Source organism: Fringilla coelebs (assembly GCF_963513975.1).
Source record: "Fringilla coelebs genome assembly, chromosome: 8".
Taxonomy (NCBI): Eukaryota; Metazoa; Chordata; class Aves; order Passeriformes; family Fringillidae; genus Fringilla; species Fringilla coelebs.
This window is the reverse complement of record NC_140066.1, coordinates 27,401,034-27,428,298: the sequence shown is the minus strand read 5'-3', so window position 1 is coordinate 27,428,298 and position 27,265 is coordinate 27,401,034. Positions and strand designations below refer to the sequence as shown.

At 37.6% G+C, this 27,265-nt stretch overlaps 1 protein-coding gene across 7 annotated transcripts in view; it reads right to left on the bottom strand.

Annotated features, from left to right (window-relative positions):
• The window catches only part of RBM20 (RNA binding motif protein 20), a 100,502-nt gene that overhangs the window by 55,062 nt on the left and 18,175 nt on the right, over nt 1–27,265 (bottom strand). The window contains exon 2 of one of the 7 annotated variants that reach the window (XM_084210613.1): nt 6,689–6,811. The exons of 4 other annotated variants lie outside the window; for them this stretch is intronic. In XM_084210613.1, the coding sequence (XP_084066739.1) occupies nt 6,689–6,705 (17 nt within the window). In that variant the 5' untranslated portion in view covers nt 6,706–6,811. Of the gene's footprint in view, nt 1–6,688; nt 6,812–22,160; nt 22,237–22,456; nt 22,580–27,265 lie in introns of those variants that run through there. 2 more of the 7 variants (XM_084210614.1, XM_084210615.1) reach the window with 2 other exon arrangements.

Genomic DNA, 27,265 nt, shown 5'->3' with positions numbered 1-27,265 from the left:
CTATAACATCCAGCTTGATTCCTTTTTTTTTTTTGTGCTCATCCTTTCTAAGAGTCTGGATGAGCCCATGAGCAGAGAGGGAAGTCACAAGAGTACACCCCCAGCAAACTGCATTGCACTACACACATGCACTACCAGGGCCTTTGAAAGCATGAGAAGTGAACAGGCACCATATAGCAAGGCAGGGACCAGAAAGAACAATGCCAGAGCTCTGTAAACCTGCTTCCACTGGGGCTGCTGAGATCCCTTGCAAGAGTTGCATTAAGTACTCAAAGTACTCAAGTACTCAAAGTACTCAAGTTCAGTCACAGCAGCCTGACCTGGCACTGGTTCAGCCACTGAAGTATCCCATGAGTTTTATGACCCTCATCACACAAATAGTTCCCTGAGGGTTTAGTAATACACATTTCTTAAAATCACTGAGAATACCAGTTCCCTCCTGCTGGTCTCCCACAGCCCATCAGAGCTATGTGAGCACACATATTTTGTATTAGGGAATCAACCTGTTCACTGCAAGCTGAGCTCAGTTTGTACATTTGACTTAGTAATAACACCCAATGCAGTAAATTAAATGTTAATTTAATGCCTTTATATCTGCTTCTTGTAATGTCAGACATGCTTTGCCTTCCAGTTTGCAAGGTACAAGGTTGCTGCATGCAGAGAGCTCTGCAGTTCCCTGGAACACAGCCCAGAGCTGTGCCTGGGCTCTGCTATTAGGGTAAGTTCTATTGGTTTATAAGAAAACAGCTCATAAGGTGCTGTATACTTTTCTTCCTTTCTCCTGACAATTATCTTCTGGTTATAGGTCTGAACCAAAACAAAAACAAGGACTGTTTTTCTTAACTACATCTAAAGATATCTTGTACAGGTAAGACTAAAAAGCTAAGAAAGTCCAAACTGCAAACCTAAAATTAAATTATGATGGAGAGACTAAAGCCAGCTACCAAAACATGGATATTATTATGTAAAGGTAACAATTGTATTACACTCTCTCATACTTAGTAACTACAACTGCATGATTTTAAAAAAAGAGATAATATAAAGGGATTAAACGCATATTTCCTATTTACATGGTCCATACTTGTATTTAAAACTGGTGAAAACAACAACAAACCACCAAAAATATGCGAAACATAAAGGAAAATGAGAACAACATATTTTTCTAAATGTTCTTGCAGATGAGTGATGGGCATGAAACAACAATTTTTTTATACTTGGTTGAAAAAAATGTGCCACTTCTAGCTATCTGTCATAAAAGATACAGACAAGTAAGGGAAAACTTCTTCATAGTGATTAAAACTGGCACTTAGATCCCAGTATCTCAGGAGAGACAAGACCAAATCCAGCCACTGACTGACCCTGGCCATCGCCTGCCCTGGCCCAGCTGATGGAGGGATGGAACAGTCACTCCACACAAGCAATGTCAAGTGACAGCAGTTTTACCTGACACGTACTCAGCAGTGAAGAAGTGAAGCATACTCAGAAGTGAAGAAGATGCTGCTTATACCTTCCCTGGGAAAAGCATGAGAAATATACCTAGATTAACTCCTCACCTCCATGGGATTGCTGCACTAATCGTGGCTTGTCCTAATATCAACATTAGCTCTCCAAAGCAGCAAACCAAGAAGCTTAACAACAACAGGTATTTAGGGAAATCTGTCTTCATTCCTCCATATCCCACCAGTTCCAGGAACCAGGGCTTTGGGGCCTTGGCTTTGCTGTGTGACTGGTGTTCACATAGCTGCAGCCTTAAGACCTGCTGGGCATGACAGCCTGCAGACACAGCAGATTTCCATCTGTCTTCATCATCAAGCTGTGGCTGTCAATCCCACCAGCTTCACGGGAAACCTTGGTGTTTCCAATCAGCTTAGCCTACTGTGCACACGCCACACAGCTACAAACCATAAAATTATTGTTTTTACAAGGGCAGTGGATTTAAAATTGCATAAGCCCTTCAACTGAAGAAATGGGAGGCTATTGCACCAACTTAAATGCACATGTAAATGGATGAAACCATATGCACCAGTGTCTTGGGATGTATTTGAACCTTGAAGCTACAACATATATTTATGCACAAAAGAGAAAAGGTATTCTGTATTTCTCACAGAATGATTTATACAGGAACTGTCCTTGAAGCAGCAGTTCACCATATGATCTCTGAAGCCAGCAATGGCAGCAGCATCTTCTTTGATGCAGAGACATGACAGGTGGAAGAAGCAGACAAGACAAGATTTCTTTTAGGTGTACAAAGTTTGTATTTCATTCATGCTATTTCTGAAATGGAATAACATCAGTAGGTAGTCATGAGGCCACAAGTTAGGAAATTACATCATACACTTGGCAAGGACTGGGGGATATAAATAAATGTGAACATCAAACCTTTCACAGAAACAGATGCAAAAAGGGATTCATTTGCTCCTGTGTAATTTGCAGTTTGCAACATTTACGTGTGGATGTGCAAATTGTTCTTTGCTTCCCAGGAGTCAGAACAGATCTGGCAGAACTGGGCTGTACATTGCTACATGACGGGCAGTGGGCGATTGTTACAAGATGCAGAGCACAGCACAGAGCCTAACTCAGTACACCAAAAATCATGAATCCAAGAATGTATGTAAGGAACCTTTTTCTCTCTCTCCATTTCCCCATTCAGAGTAGTTCTAGAAAGAGAAAATACTCCGTGTGCTACAATTTAGGATGAGTAACCTTTATAAAAAATTCTCTGTAGACAACCTTACAATAGAAACACTCTACCTCCCTTCTTCCCTTTGGGTTATTTTAACCACATTTGCAAGTGGTTCAATACTTAGAGCCAGACCCTGCAAAGATAAAAACACAGAAATAATTTTATTACCACAACCTGTCTTACATGTCCTTCTTGGAGCAGATGTCCACACATTCTTCTGACTTTATACAAACTTTTATTGCTTCTTCTGCTTTTATAAAAGAACAACTTAGCTCCCTGGATGAAGGTAGGCATAGATTACTGAGATATACAGGACACTGGACCACACTTTTCCAAACTATTGGTATCTTATGCCATTAATTAAAAGGGACAGCATAGATTCACGTCTGGGCACTGGAATTAATAAAATGTCAATTTAGCAGCTACACAGTTTTCAGAATAGGTGTGAGTAGACAAACCTACCAAACAACCTGAATTCATAATAATGCAAAAAAAAAAATAAACCAAACCAACAACAAACCAAAGCCAAACACCTCTTTGGAAATATTCTTAGCACTTCTCCATACTGGTCTTTAGTAACTTTCCTTCTTCCTTCCCACTCCCACCAGGGAATAAGCAAGAGCCTCGAGATGTTGAAAAATTATGCAAGTGAATCCCACCCCTTCCACTAACACCCCTGCTTGCATGGGGTAAATATAATACAAATTCCAGGCAACCACCCCAAAAAATAGAGCTTTTGGTATGTACTATGCAGAAGTACACAGAATCAATTCTTGCTGTTCAGCTCCCCCCCATCTTGCAACACTGTAAGAGCTGGAGAAATCACCTAAATCTGGATTTACCACATTAAAGACTTCTATTGCTGGTCTTGCCTCCCCATAATTAGCTTTTGGTATTTCAATCTGCAAAACCTTTTCTTTATTCAAGAACTCCTATGTGCTTTAGTACATCTGCCTAATGATATTTTGCTGTTTTGCATTGTCAGCTATTGAGTGCAAAGTACTTTTTACAGGAGAGCAAGGAGAAGGAAGACAGGAATCTAGCAAACCCACCCGAAGCAGGACCATGACACTGGCATTTTCTTAAATAAATCTTAACAGATTAACACACATACTTAACTAGCAGGAGGTGTAGACACGTGACTTCAGTAAGCCTTCCACAAGTTAAATCAGTAGTGCTCTTCAGCAGAGAGGTTCATTGCTCACTGAAGCTTAGGTAGCTACTGTTTGAAACAATGCACAGATTAAATAACTGCAAATTCTAGAAATGTGCCAGCAAGGGTGGATTGCTTGTCTATTCTAAGATTTGTTGCATTTCCCTGTCTTGCAGCTACAATTCATAACTATATGCAGAAGTCCTGATTTCGAATCACTAATTGGAATCACAATCACATAAAAGTAACTATCCTGCACCATAAAATTAATCTAAACACAGAGAAGCAATTTCAAGCGAATGGTAGTCTTGCTGACTGAGATTTTACAGATATTGCAAGGATATTGCTTCCTTGCTTCTAGCCATAATTTTAAGACACAAATCTAAACAGATCTTTATAGTGTTGGCCTTCAGCCTTCACACTTGCCTGCTGTAATCACTCCCCTCTCCTAAATTTTTTTATTTTCCATAAGGATTTTACTTATTTTGATCACGGCCTCTTACTCATTCTGTCTTACAGCGCAGATAGTAAAACAGAAATGTTATTTAAACACAGAAATCCTTAAAGTAGATTTCACTGGAGTTAGGGTCTATTTTTAGCCCAACTAACACAGAGATGCACTGAAGTGTTTACTAGCTTGAACATGGGCCATAAAGTCTGCATTTGTCGATACCAAAGACCACCTGCAGTTTAGGTTACTTACGATCAGTGACAACTGGGTATTACTCTCCAACAGGCAAATACATTTAACCCTTCTCCATCAGCCATAAAGCTCTTGAAGGGACACTGCAGTAGTGACCTTTGTGTGCTTCTCGAGAGTGTCTTTCCATCCTTGTGCCTCTGGAAACATACATGGGACTTGCTGCCTTCAGAGCTACAGGCTTTTCTTACTGCACAGATCAAAAGGGAAGCCCCAACTGGACATGCCAAAATCCTGAGGGAAAATCCCTCAGGAATCCCCTGAGAAACAATAGGCAAATTATCTGGAAAGCAAAACAAGCCCATGTGCAGAAGATAGTGGAAAGAACTTGAGACCTCAGACCTGAGAACTGCATATCCACCACTTCACATTTTATCAATTTCAGTATTATTTCATCTCAAATTAACCTTGCAGATAATTATAAGTCCCTGTGAAATATTCAGATATGAAATGCAAAGCCACCTACTTTGACAGTATTGTCAATTATCTCTACTGCCTTTATTACCTATTATGTTTGTATTAGTTTCCTGTTGTCCACCATTGACACTCTAAAAGAGTCTCCTGGCCAACCTCTCCCTTGCTGACTGCTCAGGGTAGGAGGCTGAAGGAAGTTGCAAAGGGCAACAAGATCTAAATTGATCAGGTTTGGGCAAATACAAGAATTTGATCAGAGGTAGTGATCTACAGGATCAGGACTCAGTTGCTCTATTGCAGCTCTTCTCTGCTTTATTAAACAGTGATGCATCTCAGCCCAGAAAAATCTGCTCTACAGTTCAGCCCTGTAATAATACAAAGGATGGAACAATGAATTAACGGTTTTTCAAATCAAGGAAGTCTTCCCTGGGAATACTGCCATTATTATATTTACCTAATGCAATACAAATACGATAAGCTTAGATTTGTAATCACCCCTGGTTTCCTCTACAGTCAACAGATAAAGCTGGTGGTCAACAAATAAAGTCATATGATGCTTATAATTTGGATTTTGGATTGCCTGGATTGGGAACAATGCAACATTTCTCTATGACTTCTTACCACAAGAAACAAAAACCAGTTTAGTACTGTTTTATAAGCCTAATGAATAGAATGAGCTTTTGAAGTCAAAATGGATTCCCATTTTTTCTCCTCTTTATATTCAGTTAATGAAAAATCATGCATAAATCATCTTGTGTCTAAACCAGGTGCACAGCATCACCTGGAACCCATTCTCTAAGCACAGAAAACAAATCTGAAATCTGACTTTCAAAACAGAATGATCACTCCATTCCTCACCAACTCCAGTTCACCATACAAATTATTCTGGATGAATTCTCATTTGTTATTTGGGTGAACACAAGTCTTCTTGCAATTAATGTCCACGAAAATCCAAGCTTAGTCTGAGTCACTCGTCATGCCTAGATGAATACTAACACTAATAATTTTACACAGTGATTATCTATCATGCAAATAACTACCATGACCTCCTCAATGTCAGTCCTTAGTACACTCAGAGCACTTAGAAATAACTATCCTGCTGTTATTCCAACCTTTGATGAAGCCAATAGAAAGACTTCTATTTATTTCCAAAAATAATAAATTATTTTAACTATATATTCATGGTTTTAAAAATGTCGCCTCTGACTTTGAGTCTTTAATTTACTTGCAATCAAAATATTCTTTGCAAAGGAACAGGGCAAGACAACCCTAGCAGTTCTCCTGGGGTTTCTTGCAAAACCACTAAAGTCTGCAAGGTGGGGCTTCTGCTTCTCCACCATCAACCACCAACCAGGCAAGCCCTGGGAGAGCTGGTTGTGGACAGGGCTTTTGGGGCTGGTCTGCTGCATCTTAGTAAGGTGCTGGGCAGTGCATGACTGCATTTTGCATTTGTGGAGGCAGGAACACGAACCACTGGCTCCACTTTTGGCTCCATCCTAAGAACTCAGGCACATGCTGCTGAAACTGCCAGGAACTCCTGCTTCTCTGTAAAGAGCTCCTCCAGCTCAGCCTCCTGAGCAAAGACCTCAGATGCAATGCAGCAACAGATTCAGAGCCAGTGCCTCTCTCAAAAAGGAAGCTCTACTTGGTTCATTTGAGAATTAAAAAATAACAAGTCAGAAATTTTATATCTTAAATGCTTGCAAGAAACAGCCCAGTAGTTATGATCACACAATACTTGCTGTGTTTCTTCATAGAGGGACACTGCTTTAACAAGCAAGCTGACACATTCTGCACTGGCTTTATCTTCTAAATTATTTCAGGTTCTGTGCCAAAGTCAGCACATTATAATAATCTTGCCCTGGAATGGAATGTGGGAGAAATTATTTATTACAAATATTCACATACATATGTACTTCTCAAAATAATCTGATGTTTGCTCATAGTAGTAACAAGAACAATAAATAGATTAACAACTTATTATCTCTCTCTTCTGTGAAGATTATAGTTCTCTGCTCCTTGGCAAACACTTTGGATTGTGCAACAACATTATGTTTCATTATGCATCACTGTCACATACTTTTGTGCTATGAAGCTTTTGTGTGAGATGTCAAATTTGCTACAAAAATCTTTGAAGTGAATTAAATTTTATGTGGTTTCATTCAATTGCTTATTGATGCCATTAAATATCTTCCCAATTCATATTCCTGACAATGCAGCTTGAACTGCAGAAGACTTTGAAAAGTAACACTTGTTCACAATTCTTGAATTAGCTTACCCTGCTGAGCTACATGGAGCCCACACTTCAGCCTGGTTGCGCAAGTGATTTAGAAAAATACACACAACTGAAATTAAGGATTCCAGATTTACCACTGGGATATTCTGCTGCATTCCCACTGATCTCCATAGCATTGGTTAATAGCAAAGGTCACTTTGCATTCCAGCACACTTGAACAACCCCCTGAAGAGCCATGCCTGGGGCTCTGGAGAGCTTCTGAGGACTAACAGAGCAGAGGGGAGCTGAACAAGGACAAGATGTCGCTGATGCATTGAGGTACGCCTTCATAAACAATCAGGGAAACTCTTTAGAAAGAGATTGAGTTCTAACAGGTTTTCAGAGATCTGAGTCATCAAGAGAAAAAACAGGGCACTTGGTGCTAATTTTGTTAGAACTTACTGATTGCCACTACTATTTAATCAGCATACTTAATGTCATTCATTATGATGAATATTCACTTACTGATGAACAAACCTTCCATCACATTTGTCAGCAATAATCACTTCTTCAGGGGAAGGCTGAAAGCCTCACAGCCCTCTGATGAACATGCTAAAATACACCAAGATAACCAACAGTAAGAAACTTAAATTGGCTGTTTAAAGATTATGTTCAACTGGCTGATGTACATCTCTCAGACTCTCATGATGTCTTGATGAGAGATTAAAAGCCCTTTTGGTAGTGTGACCTTTGCATGTGTAGGGTCATCTGGATCTCCTGTACATCAGATCCCTGCCTCTCTTGTCCCCTTTAAACTCATTTTCAAGTTTTCTGTTTTGCTCAGCTAAAGATAAAGGGGGTTCAATGCTATACAGGTGAACATGCATTGCTCCTGCTGCTTTAGGGGTAGGATCAGAAAAATAGTGCTACTCCCACATGTTCATATAAAAAAAAAAAGCAGTAAAATGTGAATTAAAACTATGGTAGAGGAACAATGTGTTTGAGAAACAAAACAGCAGATGATCCTCAAATTTAGAAGGTTTATCCCATCATGCAATCAGGCCCCAAATTCCAGGACAGCCCAAGAAAAGCTGCTACAGACCCAGGAGAATGGGAGCTCTTCAGCTCAAGTGCAGCAGACCTAGGGATCTGATATAATGTACAGGGATTAAGCAGTGGCCTTCCAATATTCTTTCTGAAGATTAGTGTAAGATTTCTTTCTTAGATAACATAATTATGTCAAGAGTCAGTCCCATTTCTTCTGGTCATCAATACCTTTATGCACTGTCATTAATATATTTCTAATTTTCTTATTCCTGGGGAAGAGATCCCATTAAGATTTGGTGTAACACCCTTTTCTCACGCAATCTTATTGTATAACTTGCTGGCAAATGTCTCCACCAGGGAACAAAACACAAAATTTATTTGATGTTCCTATATAACTGCCCTGGAGCAGATGCTCCAGCACAGAAGATTTTCAGATAATCAGGATGGGGTAAGAGGAATGTCATGGCCTGTGGTAGTCTGTGTAGAGACATTCATCAGAAAGACAGCATTGTCCTGTCATGCAACAAAAGGTACTTTAAAAATGCTTTTAAGTAATTAAATAGGTTATTTCTAAAACACAACAGACTGAGGAATTCATTCCCCCAGCTGATGAGTTTGTTTCCTTGATGCTGAAATAGACTCAATAACACAGTATAATCCTTCCTCTCAGTCTCCACATATGCCAGTGGATATTTCCATTAGGGACACAAAGCACTCAGATAAGAGTCTGGAACCACAGTTTACTGCCTGAACAAAACATTAGGCTGTTCTTCAGGCTGTTTTCTTGAGGTCAAAAAACTTCTCCCCTACTCTAGTAGGATGGAAACATATTTCACTCTGACAAGTCACAGAACAATTAAATATTTAAGAAGAAAAGCAATCCATCAGCTTGTGGGGTAAAAGAGATTCCCATTTTGTATCTCAAAATGCAAAGGTGGCAGAAAGTTGTGCAAACATTGACGAAACTTCACATTGCTATCCTGTGATTACGAACAAGAAATTGTACCTTTTTTCTAACTTCAAATAAATACAACTCATGCAGGAAAGAAGATATCTTACATGAGAAAACAAGCAGCAAGGGAAATTAGTCTGTAAATCTTTATTCCTAAGATACTTATGGATCTGGCACGGGTCAAGCACTAGAAAAGATGCATGAAGGAGAAATGTTGTGATGGGGATCTGTGTTGCCAGGGCTCTGGAATGCTGCAGTGTATGTTTAAAGAAAGCCTTTCTTAGAATTGCAGGATCCACATGGCACGGTGCACACATGGTGCATAGTATGGCATTAACTGAGGAGAGGATCTGAACAAGGAAAACATCTGCATCTTCTCCTTTTTACATGGCTACAATGTCTCCTTCTCAAGGGAATTAGGTGCCCCATCTGCATCAGAGCTAGCGCTGGCCAATACAAAATTTTCCTCTGGAATGGATTTTTTTCCTAAGGACAAAAGCTGCTTTGAGAGTTGCTCACAAAGTACTTCAACAACTTTTTTTTTTCAATTATTTCTGATGCAGTTTTCCTGATCTTTAGCTTGTTATGGTAATCTTTGCAATTTTTCAATGTGCTTTCAGTGAAAAACCACAAGTAGGTGAACAAAACTGATCATGTATATAAGTACCACGAGAGACCCGACAAAAATAACATTTAACCAGTGAGGAGGCGCCCACAGGCCATATGCATGTGGGTTTACCCATTTCACTGTGCATGACTTGGCTGTGTAATACATATTTTACATCAGTTTCTGCCCTGACGTTGTTCACATCAAACCCTTGTAAGAAGATCGACAAGCTCTTAGGAGGATATGAAATTACTGACACAACAGGACACACATAAGCCATGGCTTAATTCAGCAGTGTCCTTAGGTGCCACCTTTTCCTAGAGTATTTCCAGCTTCCACAAAAGTTTCTGGAAAGCAAAAGAGCAATATTTAAAAGTCAGCAACAGTTTAACTTGAGTCTTACACTATTTACATCTATTTATCTTTTTTTCCTTGTAAGGTTTCCATGTGACAGGAGAGTAATTTGCAACTGATAGCACTGAGATGCATGACTTTGCATACATTACCCACTATGGTGCAGCATAGAGATATTTCAAGATAGCTTAAAATAAACTGGCTTGAGCACAAGAAATGGGTTGAGATGTAACAACACAGAGCTCTGCCCACAGCTTCATCCGTCCCCACAAGTACCAAAAGCAACTGGCACAGCTTGCAGATACATTAGGCTTGGATGACTGCCGACCTGTGCCACTCCTACCCCTTTTTGAGCGGGCGTTTTATTCCACGTTAACAGCACTTCTGCACAGAAAGCTCAGGCTCCTGCTACCCATGTCCTCCGTGCACAGCCACTTGTCACCAGTCCTTGCAGCAACACCCACACCAACATCAAACAGGCAAACCAGCCATGCCACATGCCACAACAGCAGCTGTGGCATCTGCAGAGAGCAGGAGCCTAAACCCCTCCCTCAGAACCCTATGGAGACACTGGAGACCCTGCACTGGAACAACCACTGTGTATCCGGCACTGCTGCCACACTGGGCAGGGGTCAATGTAAAAGTAAGGAATAAAGATTTCATGTACCTCAAAGGTGATTTGGAAAAGTGGAAAAAGGGAAATGGGACAGGAAACACTATTTTCCTCCAAATTTGTATGGCACATGAAATTTCCTTCTTAGCATACCAGGTCCTTTCAGGATATAAAAATTGTAGTGACTGGAAAAATAACAAGATGGTGACATAAGAATCAAAACAAAAATTAGGTGTTTGAGGCACAAAACTATATTAATACTTTTGAATTTAAAAAAAAAAAGTTCTGTAAAATTTTCAATGTCCTCTCCTTTTTGGCCTGAGCAATTATATGCTAAATGTTATTAAAACTGCAAATATCAAAGAAAAAGAACCAGATACACTCTTTCAGTGAAATTCCTGATTATGTAGGAAGAAAGTATCAAAACCCCAAAGAGTTAAAAGACCAAACATTTAGTATACTTTCAAATATCAAGTTCATACTCAATTGTTCATCAAGTTTATCTCTTCCCAGATTCAGGGATATGATCTTTTCAGTCTTTAAAGCACTTCTTAAACATCACTTCCACAACACTACATAAATAAACAATGCACTTAGATGCAAGAGTGCATTTTATGATCTGCTACACCAAGGTTTCCTGAAGTGTATTCAAGAAAAGAGCCAAATGGAAGAGGACTTCTTTCCACCTGCACAACCTAATTAATTTTCAGTTACTTCTGGTTTTTGGGAGGTTTTTAATGCTACAGTTCAATTTTTACTCTACCCCCTCCTCCAATCAAGAAAGGAATCTAGAAATTTAAAGAGTAAGTCCAGGAAAAACTCACAATTTATTACAGAGGCTTACATAAAAGCAAAAACAGCCGCAGTGGATTAACGTATTTCCTTTCCCACAGCTTTTTCACTTAAACCATAACTGTGCATATTTACTGCAACTCTTCCATCTGCCAGCGGCATTGTGCTGACACATCCAGCGCACAGGCTGAGGACTGATGGCAAGGAAACAGGTCCCACCACTGCTCTCAAACCTTGTGATTAATATAGCATGAAAACTGGTGAAAAGCCACAGTTACAGACATCGCTGACTATCAACAGTGACCCAAATCCCTGTTTTTTCAATCCTTTATCGTAAACTTGAGTCAAGTCTTTAACAACATAAGATGCTTATAAACAAAAACTAAAATAGATTGTCATCAAAAGCTTAAGGGTTATAATCAGACTTGCTCCTTTTTCTTACAAGTCCTGCATAGCCTGTGTAGGGTAAGAAGAAATGACTCATGCAGACATTTAGTTTTTCTTTTATGAAAAGCAGTACAACCAAAGAGGAGGTACTTACCTTTTGCCAAGGTCAAATAGAGTCCACATCACTGTCAGAGTTTATCCTTTGAACCCAATCCTTTCAGCAGGCATATATATAAACACACACACTTGACAATATGGGAAGTGTTACTGATAGATAAGTTATGTAAATGATACAGCGTACTATAATCACCTCTAAACTTATTCTCAGAGTTCAGATGTTTCTGGAAGAGATCAACCAGCCTCAATGTCACTCCAGTGCCCCAACATGACAAACCCACTAACTGCAGCAATGTCAGAGTAATTCTTCCAACAGTTTGGTGACTTCTTTGAAAACCTGAAAAAACTTAGCTCCTCCCCAAACTGAAAAATGCACATAAAATGCGCGTATGTTGCTTCCATGTAGTGAACTTCAAGAAAAGTGATATTTTCTTTTCTTGTTTGTGGGGACAAATCTGTTTTGGGAGATGGTTATTTCTGAAGTGTTATTCTTAATTAGTAGTAAGCATGCTGACTGCAATTCTGACACTGAATTTCACCCCTCTTTCATATTTTCTTTCTGTCCAATGACCAAGATGGGCAAACTCACAGCAAAATGTTGCCATTTTAGCAGCTTGAGAAGGCCACCAAAAGCCACACATATACCCAGTCGTCAAGGAAGCTGAAATTCAGAGGTCTTTAGACTACTGGAAAATACAGCCATCCCAACCACCCCCATCCTACTGATGCACCAAGCAACAGCATCACAGCCAGAACTGGATGAAGTAAACCCATGTAGCTCCCACACCATGGTAATGCTGACTTCTTTCAGAGGTTAAAGTAACGCAGTCTTGTTTGCTGTGAACAATAGGCACGTTTGGTCATACAGATGTTTATTCACTGGGAATACAAATCGGACATGTCTTTTTTTTTTTTGCTTGCTGCGCAGATGTCAACAAAAACATCCAAGCTCATACTTCCAACTGGGTTTTACACTAAAAACCATGGTGTGAACACAGACAGTCTTTCCCTGCCCCATGAAGTTTCCTGGCAGGTGCTTTTTCCTTAGAGACGACTATTACCATTGATGACGCACATCAATGCTTTTCATGCCCATTTAAAAAGAAAAAGCTGCAAGCTTTCTTAACTCTCGGCTATAAAACTTAAGCATTTACATCTTAGCACAAATAATATTTCCATGTGCCACACCAGTCTCATCTGATATCAAGCTGTGAAAAAAGAATCACCTACTGATCTTGACAGGCTTAAAGGTAATAAAATGACTTTTGGTCAAGAGTCAGTTAAGACAGCAATCTCATAAAGGAACCTTGTAAGAAAGATCACCCATTGCTATTCATAAACACAAGCCTGGTTTGGCTATATTCAATTACAAGCAAAGAAGGATAATTAAACAGTTCATGATATGGAATAGCTGTAACATGTGCAATCTTATTTATGTTCTCTGCACCTGTGTTTTCTATGGCTTAAATTATAATACTGATCTTTTAAACTGCACTCAGAGAATATCCCAGTTCATTCACTGGGACGCAATGATGCGTTCCATTTTTAATTAATATGTAAATTTAAAAGGATGCAAGATATTGCAGAGCCTTGCCACTAGCCAAATATACACTGGCAAATAACTATTAAGATATTTACTCTTGAGTCAAGACAACCCAAGTACTTCCAGAAGCAGTCTGTGTACCCAGTTTACTTGTCAGTGTTATTTCTCCCCTTTGTTCTCTTCACCTTAATTTTGGTTTTTTGCGGTGCTTCAACTCACATTATTTAATCCACAGTGTAATGGGGACCTCTAGTAGCTCATTTTTCAAAACGGATTGTAACCTCTACCCGTGTAAGCCGCAACTGCATTTTCCAACGCTCGGGGCAATGAAACCACAGAACCCCTGCTAAAGCCCTCTAATCCTCGACAAAGTCTTTGAGGTGGAGGCTCCCAGCGCTGTCAGATGCGCGCAGGGGGACGGCACGGGGAGCTCTCGGTGCCGTGGCGGTGCCGGGGGTGGCAGCTCGGGCTCCGAGGGGGCCGCGGGACGCCCGCCTGCCAGCGGGGAGCGAGGGCCGAGCAGCCCCCGCGCCCGAGCCCGGGGGTAACTCCACAGCTTTACTGCAACTGCCCGCTCCTGTCCCAGCACCGACAGGCTGCTCCCGCCCTCACGCTTTTACTTACTTATTACATTTTTAATTAATTTTTGCAGTATCATGGTAGATCACTGCGATGTCTGTAATTTCATCTGCCTTATAGTTCAGCCATTACTTTTTACAGATCTTAGAGGAGTTACAAAATAATTGTCAGGTATTTTTATTTTGCATGTTCCTTTAAAGTACTTGAAAAGAAAGCACTGGTACTTGGTTTGGATATAAAAATTGAAAGTAATCTAATATAAACTTAATTTTTTTTAAAAGCCAGTTAGTTTCAAGCCTCCTAAACTCAAAGCAAAAAGAAAGAAGAGACTGCACAATATGTGTGTTTCTAGACAGGGAATTCATAATATACATGACTGCTCTTTATTTCCAGTTTGTTTTCAAGTGTGCGGGTAACACACTACGATATTTTTTGTTTGACAAACACTTTCCCCTAAGGTAGAAGACTAGAAATGGCTCGATAAAGAAAAAGTGCAATTATACAACTGAATGAAAACTCATCTACATTCAAGATATTTAAACACATGCAAAGGAAAACAAATTTATATCCTTAAAAATTTTAAAATGCACCCTTAAACCCACTGTAATAGTTAAGCATAACCATTAGTTAACTTCACTATTACAACGTGGACTAGTAGTAATTAAAAATATTTATGTAATGATCTATTTTATATATATAAAATAGATCATTACACAAAAATCTAATGCCATTCACATCAAAGAATTTTCTGATGCAAAAAGCTTATATTATTCAATCTTTGTAGTACACTAACATTTAACTATAACATCAAAATGTTTTTGCACTTGCTCCCTGTACACTCTGGCCAGCACTGACCTTCCTGAGCTCAGTGAGGATTTCAAGAAAATTTCTTCATTGCCAGTATTAACACATATATGTTAACTCCCAAGAAACAGAAATTATGTAACATTCTAACTACTCTCACAAATTATTTTTCCTTTACTACCAATCAATGGTCCTTCATATTTGCTATACGTTCCTTATACCATCCTTCTTAGAAATACACTTAAAATTTACCAAAAAAAGTTTGAAAATACTTGACTGAAAAAGATAACAAAACATCAATTCAAGCTAGGTATTGTTATTTTTTAAAAACCAGCTTCTAACATAAGAAAAATCACTTTTAGAGAATTCACAAAGAATGAGATATTTTAAATAAGATTTTCCTACTATGACAGCCAACACCTAGGATTATTTTCACTGTGCTTTATTCCAACAAGCCAACAGCATAGCAGCCTCTAGCTGTATGTGCAACTCAATCATCTCACAACAGCAATTCAGAAAAACAAATTTCTTAAATGTTGAATAGATTGCCAACAGCATAGTAATGGAAAATTATTCTAAAAGTTATAGCAACCATGATAGTTTCTCCCAAGTAATTAGAAAAACATCTGTTATTTACATTGGGTTTTTTGTTTATAACAGTTACTCTTTCTTTTCTTTTTACCTCTAGGTGATATTTTATTTCACAGTAAAAGGAAGTGCATGGCCAGTTTTAGGTTATGAAGGATTACATGGCATTAAGACTGTCAGAAGAAAGAGTGAAGGCAAACTGTGAACCAGCCAGATTAACACCAATGCTGGCACCAGGATTTTCCTTCCGGCACCTAACTTTTTACATTTAAAACATTGTTTCTTTTTTTAGATTTAAAACTTAATCCTTCAAACAATCTTATCATTATCTCTATTTGAACTTATGATATGTCCAGTGCTATAGTTTCAGTATTTGGCAGACTTCTCTGCTAAGAAGGATGTAACAAACCCATTTAAGGCATCAACTCTTTTGTAATTTGTGGCTTCCTAAAGTTTTTTTTAAGATGACAATTATACAACAGATGAAATTGAACATTCATTCTTAGTAAACAAAGCTGAATGCAAACAAATTTTAATATTCCCAGCACATCACTGAGCCTTGTACGCAAGAAAACCAGCAGAAACTCAGATGATTGAAATATCCACGAGCATTCTTAACTTTTGGGATTTACCATAGAAATGAAACAGCAAGAATAAACACACCCAATTGCCCCTCAACAAGTACTGCACACCCCCTTAATTGCAGGGTTTTTCCAATACTAAAAACATCAAAAAACAAGTTTATATACTTTTAAGATTATATGCTATCATATATGATGAGGAATGAATACAAAAAGCAGTCATTAATACACTTATCTACTAGTTTCAACAACACAATTTCAATTACGGTTGTCAACCCTTTACTTTCAGAGCTTTCCTACAAACTTCAAAATTCCAGAAATAAAGATGACTGTAACCACTTTTTTTTACTACAACTGTTTTGTAAAATTTACCACAACATGTATTCTGAAGCAAATTCTTTACTGTTATTTTAAAATTTATTTTATATTATGGCTTAATATGCAAGCAATTAGGCTGCTGATTAAAAAAAAATCTTTGAAATTGAAAGCAGAGTTTTTATAAGTTTCCCGACAAGTTTATAACAAGTATTTCTTAAATCTAGCAGTGTTCAGAGTCAGGCCAGAGTAGCCCATTTATGGTTTCCCCACTGCAAATGAAACAAACAAAATAATATGTACTCAACAAATCTTTTTGACATGATACACAAAAACAAAACTTGAATATAATAAAATTAAACAGCACTATTATGTAAAATTTTGACAGCATTCTCTGACAGCATATTTAGTTGGAAAGAGAGACAGATGAATTAATATAAAGAATATAAAAATACAAATTGTCTACCAAAATATTTCTTCTTTTTATTAACTAGCCATTTATCTTAGAAACTGTTGAAATATTCTGCTGAAAGCTGACTGCTAATATGACGTACTTGGGCCATTTTCACTGCACATGGATCGGAGGAAACACTTTCATGCTCTACTGAAAATGCACAGGTATTTTTTAGCACTCTTTCAAGCACAGAACTTCCTTAAACGACCTGCTTGTGTTTAATGTTCTCTGCTTCATTGAACATTCACACAAATTCAATCAACTAAGCAAGAAAGCAAACAACAACAACAAAAAAAAGCATAAATTTGGTTTTGCTTACAAAATTTTGAGTGGACAATGAAATGCAGTAAAAACTATTCAAATATTTCACTTGTTTGTTTATTATTTTGTTTTATCATTTGTTTTGGTTGTTGTTTTTTTTTTTTTAATTAAAATCTAGACTCAGACTAACAGTCTCCCAGAAATTGTTTAAATTATTTTACAATTTTCTAAGGGAGGGCTGGGTTCAGAGTTTAGGGTTCAGGACCTTCAGCAGAAAATCTGCCCAAACTCCAGTCTCCCACACAACGTAGAAACCTGGCCTCTAAAGGGATTTAGTCTATCAGAAATCAGCTCCAGAGAGAAGATTCAAATGCTGGGTCCAGTACTTCCAGGTGTTCTCAAAGCCATGTTAGCGTCACAAATGGAGAGGATTTTACCCTTCCCCACATCCTGTTTAAAGAGCAGATGTGGGGGCTCCCTGGACCCTGACAGACAACTCTTTGTTCCCAGTTGACTGGAGGGTGTCCAAGCGTTCCCGCTAAAGAAAACGGGGTTTCTCTGTCCCAGTTGTGTTAGGAAGGAAGGAAAACTCCTAATTCCATTGGTTCTTTAGGGGGCACTTCTCAATGAGGGTGGTCAAGGTTACCAACATCTCCACAGGTTACACAGTTGGCTCATTTTAAGGTGCTTTTTGTTTTGTTTTTCTCTCAAGCCCAAAAATACAAGTAAATGAATTTTCATAAATAACATCTCTAGGATTGAAGATTTATTGATGAGAATTAATTGGGCTTCGGCTTTAAAGTGTCTCATGAGGTCTACTCATAAAGGAGTATTTGAAATCAGTAACTGATGGCAATGAGATAATTTTCCTGCACAACAAAGCCAACATTCCCATTCTTTCTTTAGCCATTTTATTGAGAAATACAGCATTTATTCCCTCTGCTGGTTCTCTAACCAATCTTAATACTGGATATTAACACCTATTTTGCTTAGATACCAAAGAGCATGCAGAGGATTCCCTGGGAGGTTTCCTGAAGCAAAGATTCAGAGAAAAAATTGCTAATTCTAAAATAGAAATTTTCACACTCCAGGGGAACTAATGAATAATATACAGAAAATCTCAAGCCAACTCATTTTGGAAATTTTGCATAAAATTAAAATTCTGAGAGAGTTGAACAGGAGTCTCTAAAATATTAATTTTTGGTACAATCTTGCTGAGATGATGAAGATAATAAGAGGAATAAAAAATGCATTTTCATGTTCCTGAAATTGAAAGGTTCACGCTGCTTCCTGCTCTTTGAGGGTAATAAGACAGGATATATCTATTGGTATAACTTATTGGATAATTCAGTAATTTATTGGAGTTCTAAACCAGCATGATTTGCTCAGTTATTTGCCTGTAATATATATGCACTGAATAAAAAGGCACTTTTTAAGTGCACATGTAAAGAACTGTTCCAGAACTAATTATTCCTACAGAATACAATTCCATTATGATTTTATTAAATATACTTTAACAATGGCTTTGGAATATTTGAGATAAACAAATTTCATGTCACATCAATGTGATATTTCATATATTGTACAAATGAGTAATTTGCAGCTTAAACTCCTTCGCAGGTTTCCTCCCAGTGCTGTACACAGCAGGTCACTGCCAGTACTGAAAAGTTTTGCTGCAGTTTAGCAGCTCCAGTTTTCAGTCACACAACGCTGCAACAGCGACAAGATAATGAGTTTTCTTTGCCACTCCATTTACTGGGAAGCATTTTACTCAAACCATATTGAAGACCAGCAGTAAGATCTGATAAAAAAGTAACCTTTCTAGCTTTCACTCCAGCTAAAATAAAAACACATGGGTCATCGCTTTAGAAAGCAAACTGCAAGCGAAGGACAGCAAAATACCGCTGAAGGAATGGTTCTGATACTCTGCTGACTTGTATTACCTGTTTGATACATGAAGAGCCTGAAAGCTGGGGTTTGGAAAATTTTAAAAGTCACCATGACAAATTTTAACATAAAAAACATCAATGTGTTGCAGATGTTAAGCCTTTTCTACTAGTCAAGCAGAATATTTTGGCTGTTTAAATCCTTCAAGATAGATGGTTTAAAGAAATAATCACAATTCTCTAACTGCAGAGGTGGAGAGGACCTGGCTGGGACCAAAGCAGCTCATTCTTTACCACAGTTGATTTTTTCTGCCTTTTTTTTTTCCTTCTAAGCTTTTTTTCCTTTTTTATACAGTTGCAAAATGGGTGAAGGACACTAAAAGTCGTTGACTCTTTCATTTGGCAACTCCACAGATCTCTAACCAGGAGCCGCGTACAATCCACCGAAAAAACCAACAGTACACTATTTAACAGGTAAACACTTCTGTATCTACTCACCTAGTCCTAGGAGTCAGTGGGGATTAATCTACATTTACACTCCACAAGGTTGGGGAGTGCTTCAGAGCAGCCTATGCTGCTACATTTGCAATTTTTCATAGGTGCATTTTACAAATCTGTGTAGTCAGAATTACAAACTCCCAGGACAACGAGTGACCACATTATCTGATTCAGATTTTTTAGTTAATAACTAGGACTGCTTTTAGTTAATATAGAAGTATCACTGGTGGGAATGGCAGCAAGAGAAACCATTTATAGTAATAGTAATTAATGAGATACACCAACAAATTTCTCCTGAAGGATATGAAGATCTTTGTTGCTTTGGGAAAAACAGGGGCTTAATTAGGCTATGATTTATTCTGTGGTTTCAAATTCTGTTTCTCGCCTGACACTCAGAAATTATCTATAGTGATATAAGTAAGAAGCATGATATCAAGGAAATATCTGTTCGGCTCTTCTAACTACTTTTTAACCTTACTCAATACCAACTTGCAGAACTTTTTTTTTCATTTGATACAAAATACTCTGAGTTAGATTTCATAAAACTCATTCTAATCATTTTAAAACAGTTCACCTCAGCCCATGAGATTAATACTGCACATAAATAACATTTAGAGAGAAAGCAGTTAATACATTAAAGATGATCAGAGAAGACCCTATACAGGCACTACTGGACTGTGTGAACTTTCTCTATGATAACAATGTTTTCTCTGATTAAGAACTCATTTTGAAAGAATTTCAGTTTTCTTTTGTTCACAGCAGTATTTTCCCCTCATACAGGGATTTTTGCCCATTGACTAATAAAATTACATAGATGCAGATGTTAAATAGTAGTTTCTGCAAGGCTTCACTAACACAAGGTCAAATATATATTATCTGTCACCTTAGTTTTCTTTTTCAGGTATAATTTACCACTATTGCAAATCACACAGCAATTGCTCATGTTGGTAGGCATGTCAACAATTGGCATAAAATAACCTCCATAACCCCTGAAAAGTGTATTCTGCATTTACCATGAGGAAAGTATTCCTGTAATTTATTTTCCTTGGTATGATTAAGTTGAAGAGACAAAAGCGACTTAGTCATTATTAACAATTACATTTTTATACAGTCTGAACACACACAAAGAACATTTCATTTTTCTGTTAACACAGAAGCTCATGAATTTTCACTTCTGCCTTCAAAGTTCTGCTTAAATTTTGCAAATGTGTCTTTAGATAGGCAGCCATTCACCAGTTAAATGCCTACTTTGAATAAATTGTTTCTTCTCTTTGCCCCTTCCCTTCCAGTAAAGGAAGTTGCTATAATATGTAAGAGACTGAAAACAGAGGAAAAACTACCATTTTGCCAAAACCATCTGTATTTATCCATAGTGATAACAATGCACAGTCTCTTATGGGATTTTCTTCTCGTGCATTACTTATAGCTAAAAATAAAAAATAAATTTTCATAGTTACAGTTTATTTACATTATTTAATTCTATTTTTTAAATACCAACATAAATAAAGCCAATCAAAATATAAAGTTTCTCGGAGATACAATACTTTATTATTAACCCACAAATAGAGACAGAGAAGCAACTGTGCAGTTAAACTGCTTTGCTCGTTCAACACTGCAGGGTCCAAGAATTTGGGGCAGGGGGCAGTGTCAAGCCAAAACGCTAAATGGTTAAACAAAACCCATCATATAACAATGTCAGTGAATCAGCCCACTACCACATGCCAGCACAGACAAAGCACCTTTTTATTCATTCTAACAGTTTGCACAGAATTTTGCGTTCTTTCCAAAGCTTCCCTCAATGCCTTACCTTTATGAGGGTCTATATTAAATTTTCACCACTTATCTAACAAAAAAAATCTTTAAAATAATGCACATAAGTAACTTCTCCTTACATAAAACATTATGTAATTGCAGTGGCCCTTCTTAAAAAGGAGTTAAGAGGAATTAACTACTTAATTAAAAAAAAAAATCCCAAATGCACCAGAAAAATACACTTTGAAAGTACACTTATTGTACAAAACCAATAATTAAACAAATAAATGATGTTTAAACTTTTTTTACACTTCCAAATTGTTTATACTAATTCATGCTTTTAACAGATCTCTGTTTAAGGAAGCATGATTTCCTATGGCTTCCTGGTCTCACAAGCAAGTGATCTCCCACAGCCCTGTAGCCCACTAAGCCTTGCTAGAGACTTTAATGAACATCCTTAAAAATAGAGAAAAGTTTGTGACTTCTCCTATCTAGGTCTTTTAAATGCCAGCACTATCAAGCAGACACCCCAGGACCCAGGAAGGATAAAGGTATGTTGTCAACAAAGGAAAAAAGAGATAAGGCCTTCTATTCCCACCCCCTTGACTTAACAAAAACCCAAAGAGCTTGATATTGGTCTCCAGGTCAAAAATAGACTGTCTGCATCTGAAAGCAGCAGAGAACATTTCCACAGCTATCTCATTCTTATTGGTTTTGCAAACCCCATTAGGCACTTCAGAAAAACTGAATCCCAAATGATTCCACATCTGCTGTGGAATCATTTGGGAACAACTCTGAATTATATTTAATAAAAAGCATGTTTTTTCAAGAGCAATAGAAGCAATTAAGAAAAAATAAATCCTACCCTGAAGTCTGGTCTCCGGTACATTATGCTTTCAATAGGTGTCTTCACAAAACCACCACTAACCTATTCCAATGAAAATTAAACCAAAACACATACACCTCCCTCTGCCTTTTTTATTCATCTCAATATCCCACACTGAAGGCACAAATGCTTAACAAAAGATTGGATAGCCACACAGCAGTGAGATACACTGTGTTCTCCTTCTTATCAATCAAGGAAAAAATAGCATTAACTACCAAATGTTATTTCAAGCAATTTTTACAAACCAGTATCATCAAGTCAAACGAACACACTACCTTTTCTGATTCATTATCTTTGTGTTTGCGTTTCTCCTCTTATAAAATTTTGTCTGCTTTCCTTTGATAAAAACTCAGTAATTCCCCATGTTCTTGCTGAGCACTCATGTGAGTGCACACGGTTCAACTGCTTGTGTTGTCCAAGCCAGTATAGCTTAAATCCCAGCCAGCCAGGAGGCCAGGCAGATAAGAACTGGCCTATGGAAAATTTATCTTTTGAAAGAGAACAGAGTGCTTGAAACAGAACTTAAGGTCAGGACAATCTGTAAGTTGATGTAAACTAGAGTTTGTAGATGAAGGACCTAGTAAATGCATTGAACAAGATCATCTGTCAGGTTCCAGTAGGTGGTCCCAATTACAAATCAATTCATTTTATCTAAGTTGAATAGGCAGATTTTGGATCCACACTTTCTCCACTAGAGACTTTCATAATTTAATAATAAAATTAAATAAACCAGATTCTGAGATATGCAGTTTGATTAATAAAAAGGTGGTGGGATGCTTTTTAGCTGAGACATGCAGATTTCCTTGCAAACCAACAGAAGAAAAAACATTTTCCAATGGAAGGCTCTCTTGCATAAGAAAGTTTTTTCTTCTTTTTTAAGGAAAGTCTTTCTTTTATTTTAAAATCATATATTCTAAAATCGTCTGTTCTATAGACTGAGTACTGAAACGTTGTTTTCCAATACCATACACAAACACAAATTTCATAATGTGTTTTAAATTCAAGATCAGAAAGCTTCAGAAAATAATTAATATTTACCTTTCAAAATCTTCAGGTATAATGTAATTCTAAGACATTGAATAGTTGTAGAGAGAACATAAATTTCACTAAATCAAGGAGGGAAATCATGTGTAAATAGTAACTGAAAGCACAGGTATTATAAAGTCGTATTCAACTAATTAATTTAACTAGTATTTAACTAATCACATTTGACAATGTATCAGTGTATAGAACAAAACAAAAACACCCACTAAACCAATGAAATTAACATTATACAATTACATTTGTTCTTGAAGGTGACTTCCTCTTATGTAAAAAATTTATATTCACAAATTTGCACTAAAGTAAATTAATGAATTATACACAAGCCTAAGCTAAAAAAATACTCGGTTAATGTAAAAAAAAAAAAAGTTTTTCCTGTATATACTCTAAAAAATAATCCAAAATACCACAAAGAACATTTAGACATGCCTAAATAGCTTTCATTACATAAATGAAACTAAATTCTAAGCTAAAATATAATATATGTTTAGTTTAGAAATGATAAAGAATTTGACCTGCCTGTCTCCAATCTGAGATTCCAGCCCCACGGGTATTTCTTTTGCTAGAAAAATTAACTCTGGCTTTTGGAAGAGAGTTTTTTCAGTGACATGGAATCTTCTGCATGGGATACAAATAAAAACATGTGTTGTCCTTCTTCACTACATATACATGCAAGAATGGGAAACAATTCTAAATTCACTCATATAGTATTGGCTTCCTGAGCTAATGATTTTACCTTCTGTGCTCCAGATATCGAAAGAACAAGCACAAAAATGGGACATTTCTGCAGTTGTCTTGGAGGGAAGAAATACACTGATAGAATAAGCAAGAATGAGCTACAATATGAACAAATGTGAAACATTATTTTGTTAAATCTAAACAGAAAATATTTAACTACAATAAAATTGTCTGATGTGCCGCAGTATGTTACTGTTGACCGATGGATAAACTTAAATGGTTTTCCATTTTGCTTGTTCCATTCACACAGCAGTTGCACATCACTTCCCACTAACCTACTCAAGGAGTCTCTGCAGAGGACAAGACTTCTGGATGGTTATTGGTTTGATCTTATCTATTATCAATGGGAAATAAATAAACAATACAGTTTGATATCCTGTTCTGTGATTTCTGCACACACCAAAAAATTTCTGCAAGTAGAACAAAAGACCGTGTCCTGTGACTGCTTCATAAAAGCCTCCCCCTTTAAACAGAAAAAGGGCAAGGTTAATACGCACAACCTGATGTTTAATGACTGAAGTGATTTATGCAGGATAAATGGTTTATGGTTTGCTCTGTAGCTTTCCTATAAAAGTTACAGTTTGACACAGCGGATTTAGAAAAACACAGCTCCTAAGAAACAACGACAAAATACGGTTAATCAGCACTACTGATTAACAAAAATTGCCTATTTTGGATTAATTAGAAATTGAGAGCTGAGGAGGGAATAAAAATGTAGCTAAGAGTTTTAAAGGAATATTTGCATCATAAAAAAAAAAATCTCACTTGTATCTGAGTAATTGTTTAACTTATTTGTGCTAAAATGATCCTGTAGTACTGCTGAAACTGAATAGATGCATGAAAGTATTTTAACTATATTACGCCTATTCTAGACAGACAGCTTTTATACTGACATATAACTTTGCTCTTTTAAAATTAGAAGATGATGGTAAATACACAAAAAGCAGATGAGAAGTAAAATCTTTTAAAGACAATGTATTTTGATCAACTGATTTTCCTACTGGCAGTACCACTTTAAACTGCAATGGAATTTTAAAAACTGTCCTGAGATATCCAAATCAAACTCAGGGTATCTAACAAATTTCTCAAGTTTCTATGACTAATAGTGTATCACAGAGTTGATAGTTATGGGCTAAATGTGATCCTGACCTTTTGCGCTTACGGCTGCGAGCCCGGCAGTCTGTGCGCTGAGCCAACACAAAATCTATGCTTACAGCAGCGCTCTGCACACCAACAATTCTCCCAGGCAGGATCCCCACTCAGTTTATAGCCTCTTTAAAAAACACCAAAGTGTTCCTAGAATCACAGAAGGTTCCCTACTCCTCCTCAGAAAGGCAATGTCTTTTGCAGTTGCTCTCTCCTTGATCAATAAAGTAACTTAGTTTTTTTTTTAGGAGAGACCCTGTAATGCTAGAAAGCTGCTGTTAATAGAGCATTTTTAGGCTTTAGATAAATATTATATTTCCAGAACATAAAGTTTTCTCTTTCTAACAAGTCTGAAAATCTCTGGTCTCTCTCAAACAAATGTTGAATTTCTATTCCAACCATCTTAAACCAATTCAGTGGGCTGGATTTCTGTGCAAAAACTCTTCCAGGTGTCCAATTTGCTGTGATTCTCTATGGCATTTCTTGCAAACAGGAAGAAGCAATGAATATTTCTACCTTGTGATTTATATACAAGGTTCAGCTGCTAAAAAAGAAGCAGCCAATTATTACACAAAAAAAAAAATCTAAAATCAAAGAAGGCTTGGTAAAGGAGAAGAAACTGGGAATATTTCAGATCCAGACATGGCAGGACATCAGGAAGACTAAAAAGATTTTGAGTGGGAGAAAACCTGATGAAAAAGTTACTGAGGAGCAGAGGAGGAAAGGGAGAAGGGCATGAAAACAGCATCCTTTCAAGACCTTTTCCCACCTCTGTCCCCTCTCTCAGACCTTCAATCACCGGTGAGCCCATTCACCACAAACTCTTTGCAAAAAGAAGCAAAGAGGTTACACGAAACTCAGCATCACAGCTCTCTTGCCCTGGACTTGGAGGAATATTTAATGAAAACTGTAAATAGATCTCTGCTACCCTTCAATTTCCAAAAGCCACTGTCATTAATTTTGTTTCAGAGGACAAGGTGAAGCAATCAGAATGGCAAAGCACTTGAATCACCACCAACACTGCAGTGAGCAAAGACAACCTAAGTCAATAAACAAGCCTGGCTGAGTGACTAGAAACAACAAATGCTCCTTACAAGCAGCCAAACTGAAGATCATCAGGAAACTGTAAAATGAGACATGTGCATCATGCAAACCTCTCCTCTTTCCATCCTTCCCTACAAGGCATGGATCTGACACTGAACTGTGGAATTCCCCAGAGACTTGATAAAGGAAAAATAAAAACAGATAGCAGTTAATCAATGCCATGAGTGATAAAAACCAGATGAGGGAGTCACTGTGTAAAACAGCATCACACAACCATTAAAAAAACAACTGTGCTGGAAACTGCTCTTCTTTCCAGTGTTTCTCAGCTCCTGTTCCAACTCTCCTTGCCTGAAAGCCTACAGACAGGATAGAAAGTGCTATGCCAGATCAGATCAACTAACCCAGTGATCTGAGCCTGCCAATGGCAACCTATGGGCAGATGGTCCATGGATACTTAGACAACCACAAGATACTAAACTGACCTCAGCAAATGTTCTTGTTTCCAGAAGCTAGTTAAAACCATATATTTATGTCTCTTTTGCTCTTCTTCTCTCAATCCCATTTTTCTGGATTTAACCAAAGGGTAGGATAGCCTAAACAAGTGCCTATAAAACCCACTCTACAGGATAACTTCCAGCAGACTGAAACCTCCTATCCCAGCCCTAATCTCCCTTGAACACTTCTTGTATGTGGGTTCAAGCGAGAAACCCTACACAGCTGAATGTCAGGATGGACAGGGAGTTTTCCTTCCCCATGTACTCTTCAAATCCTCCCTCTTCATAGTAACGCTGCACCTGTCCCACCACAGTACCCCTGGCGCCTTCAATTAATGCTGAGAAAATCCTGAGTTAAGTGCCTACTTAAATTTGATGGGTTTGCCATTCAAATGATGGTCTGTCAGCCTAATAAAAGCACCAGTTAGTAAACAACATTACTGCACGAACACTGGCAGAATTATGAGCAACTGCAAGCTGCAATTAATTTGACCTTAGCTACCATGCCCACACAACCAGCGATGCTAATGCTGTGATTTTATTTCAGATCAATGTAAACAGCAACAAATCAACATTCCTGCCATTTCTCCAAAGAGGAATCAAAACTACCCAGTGCAGCTA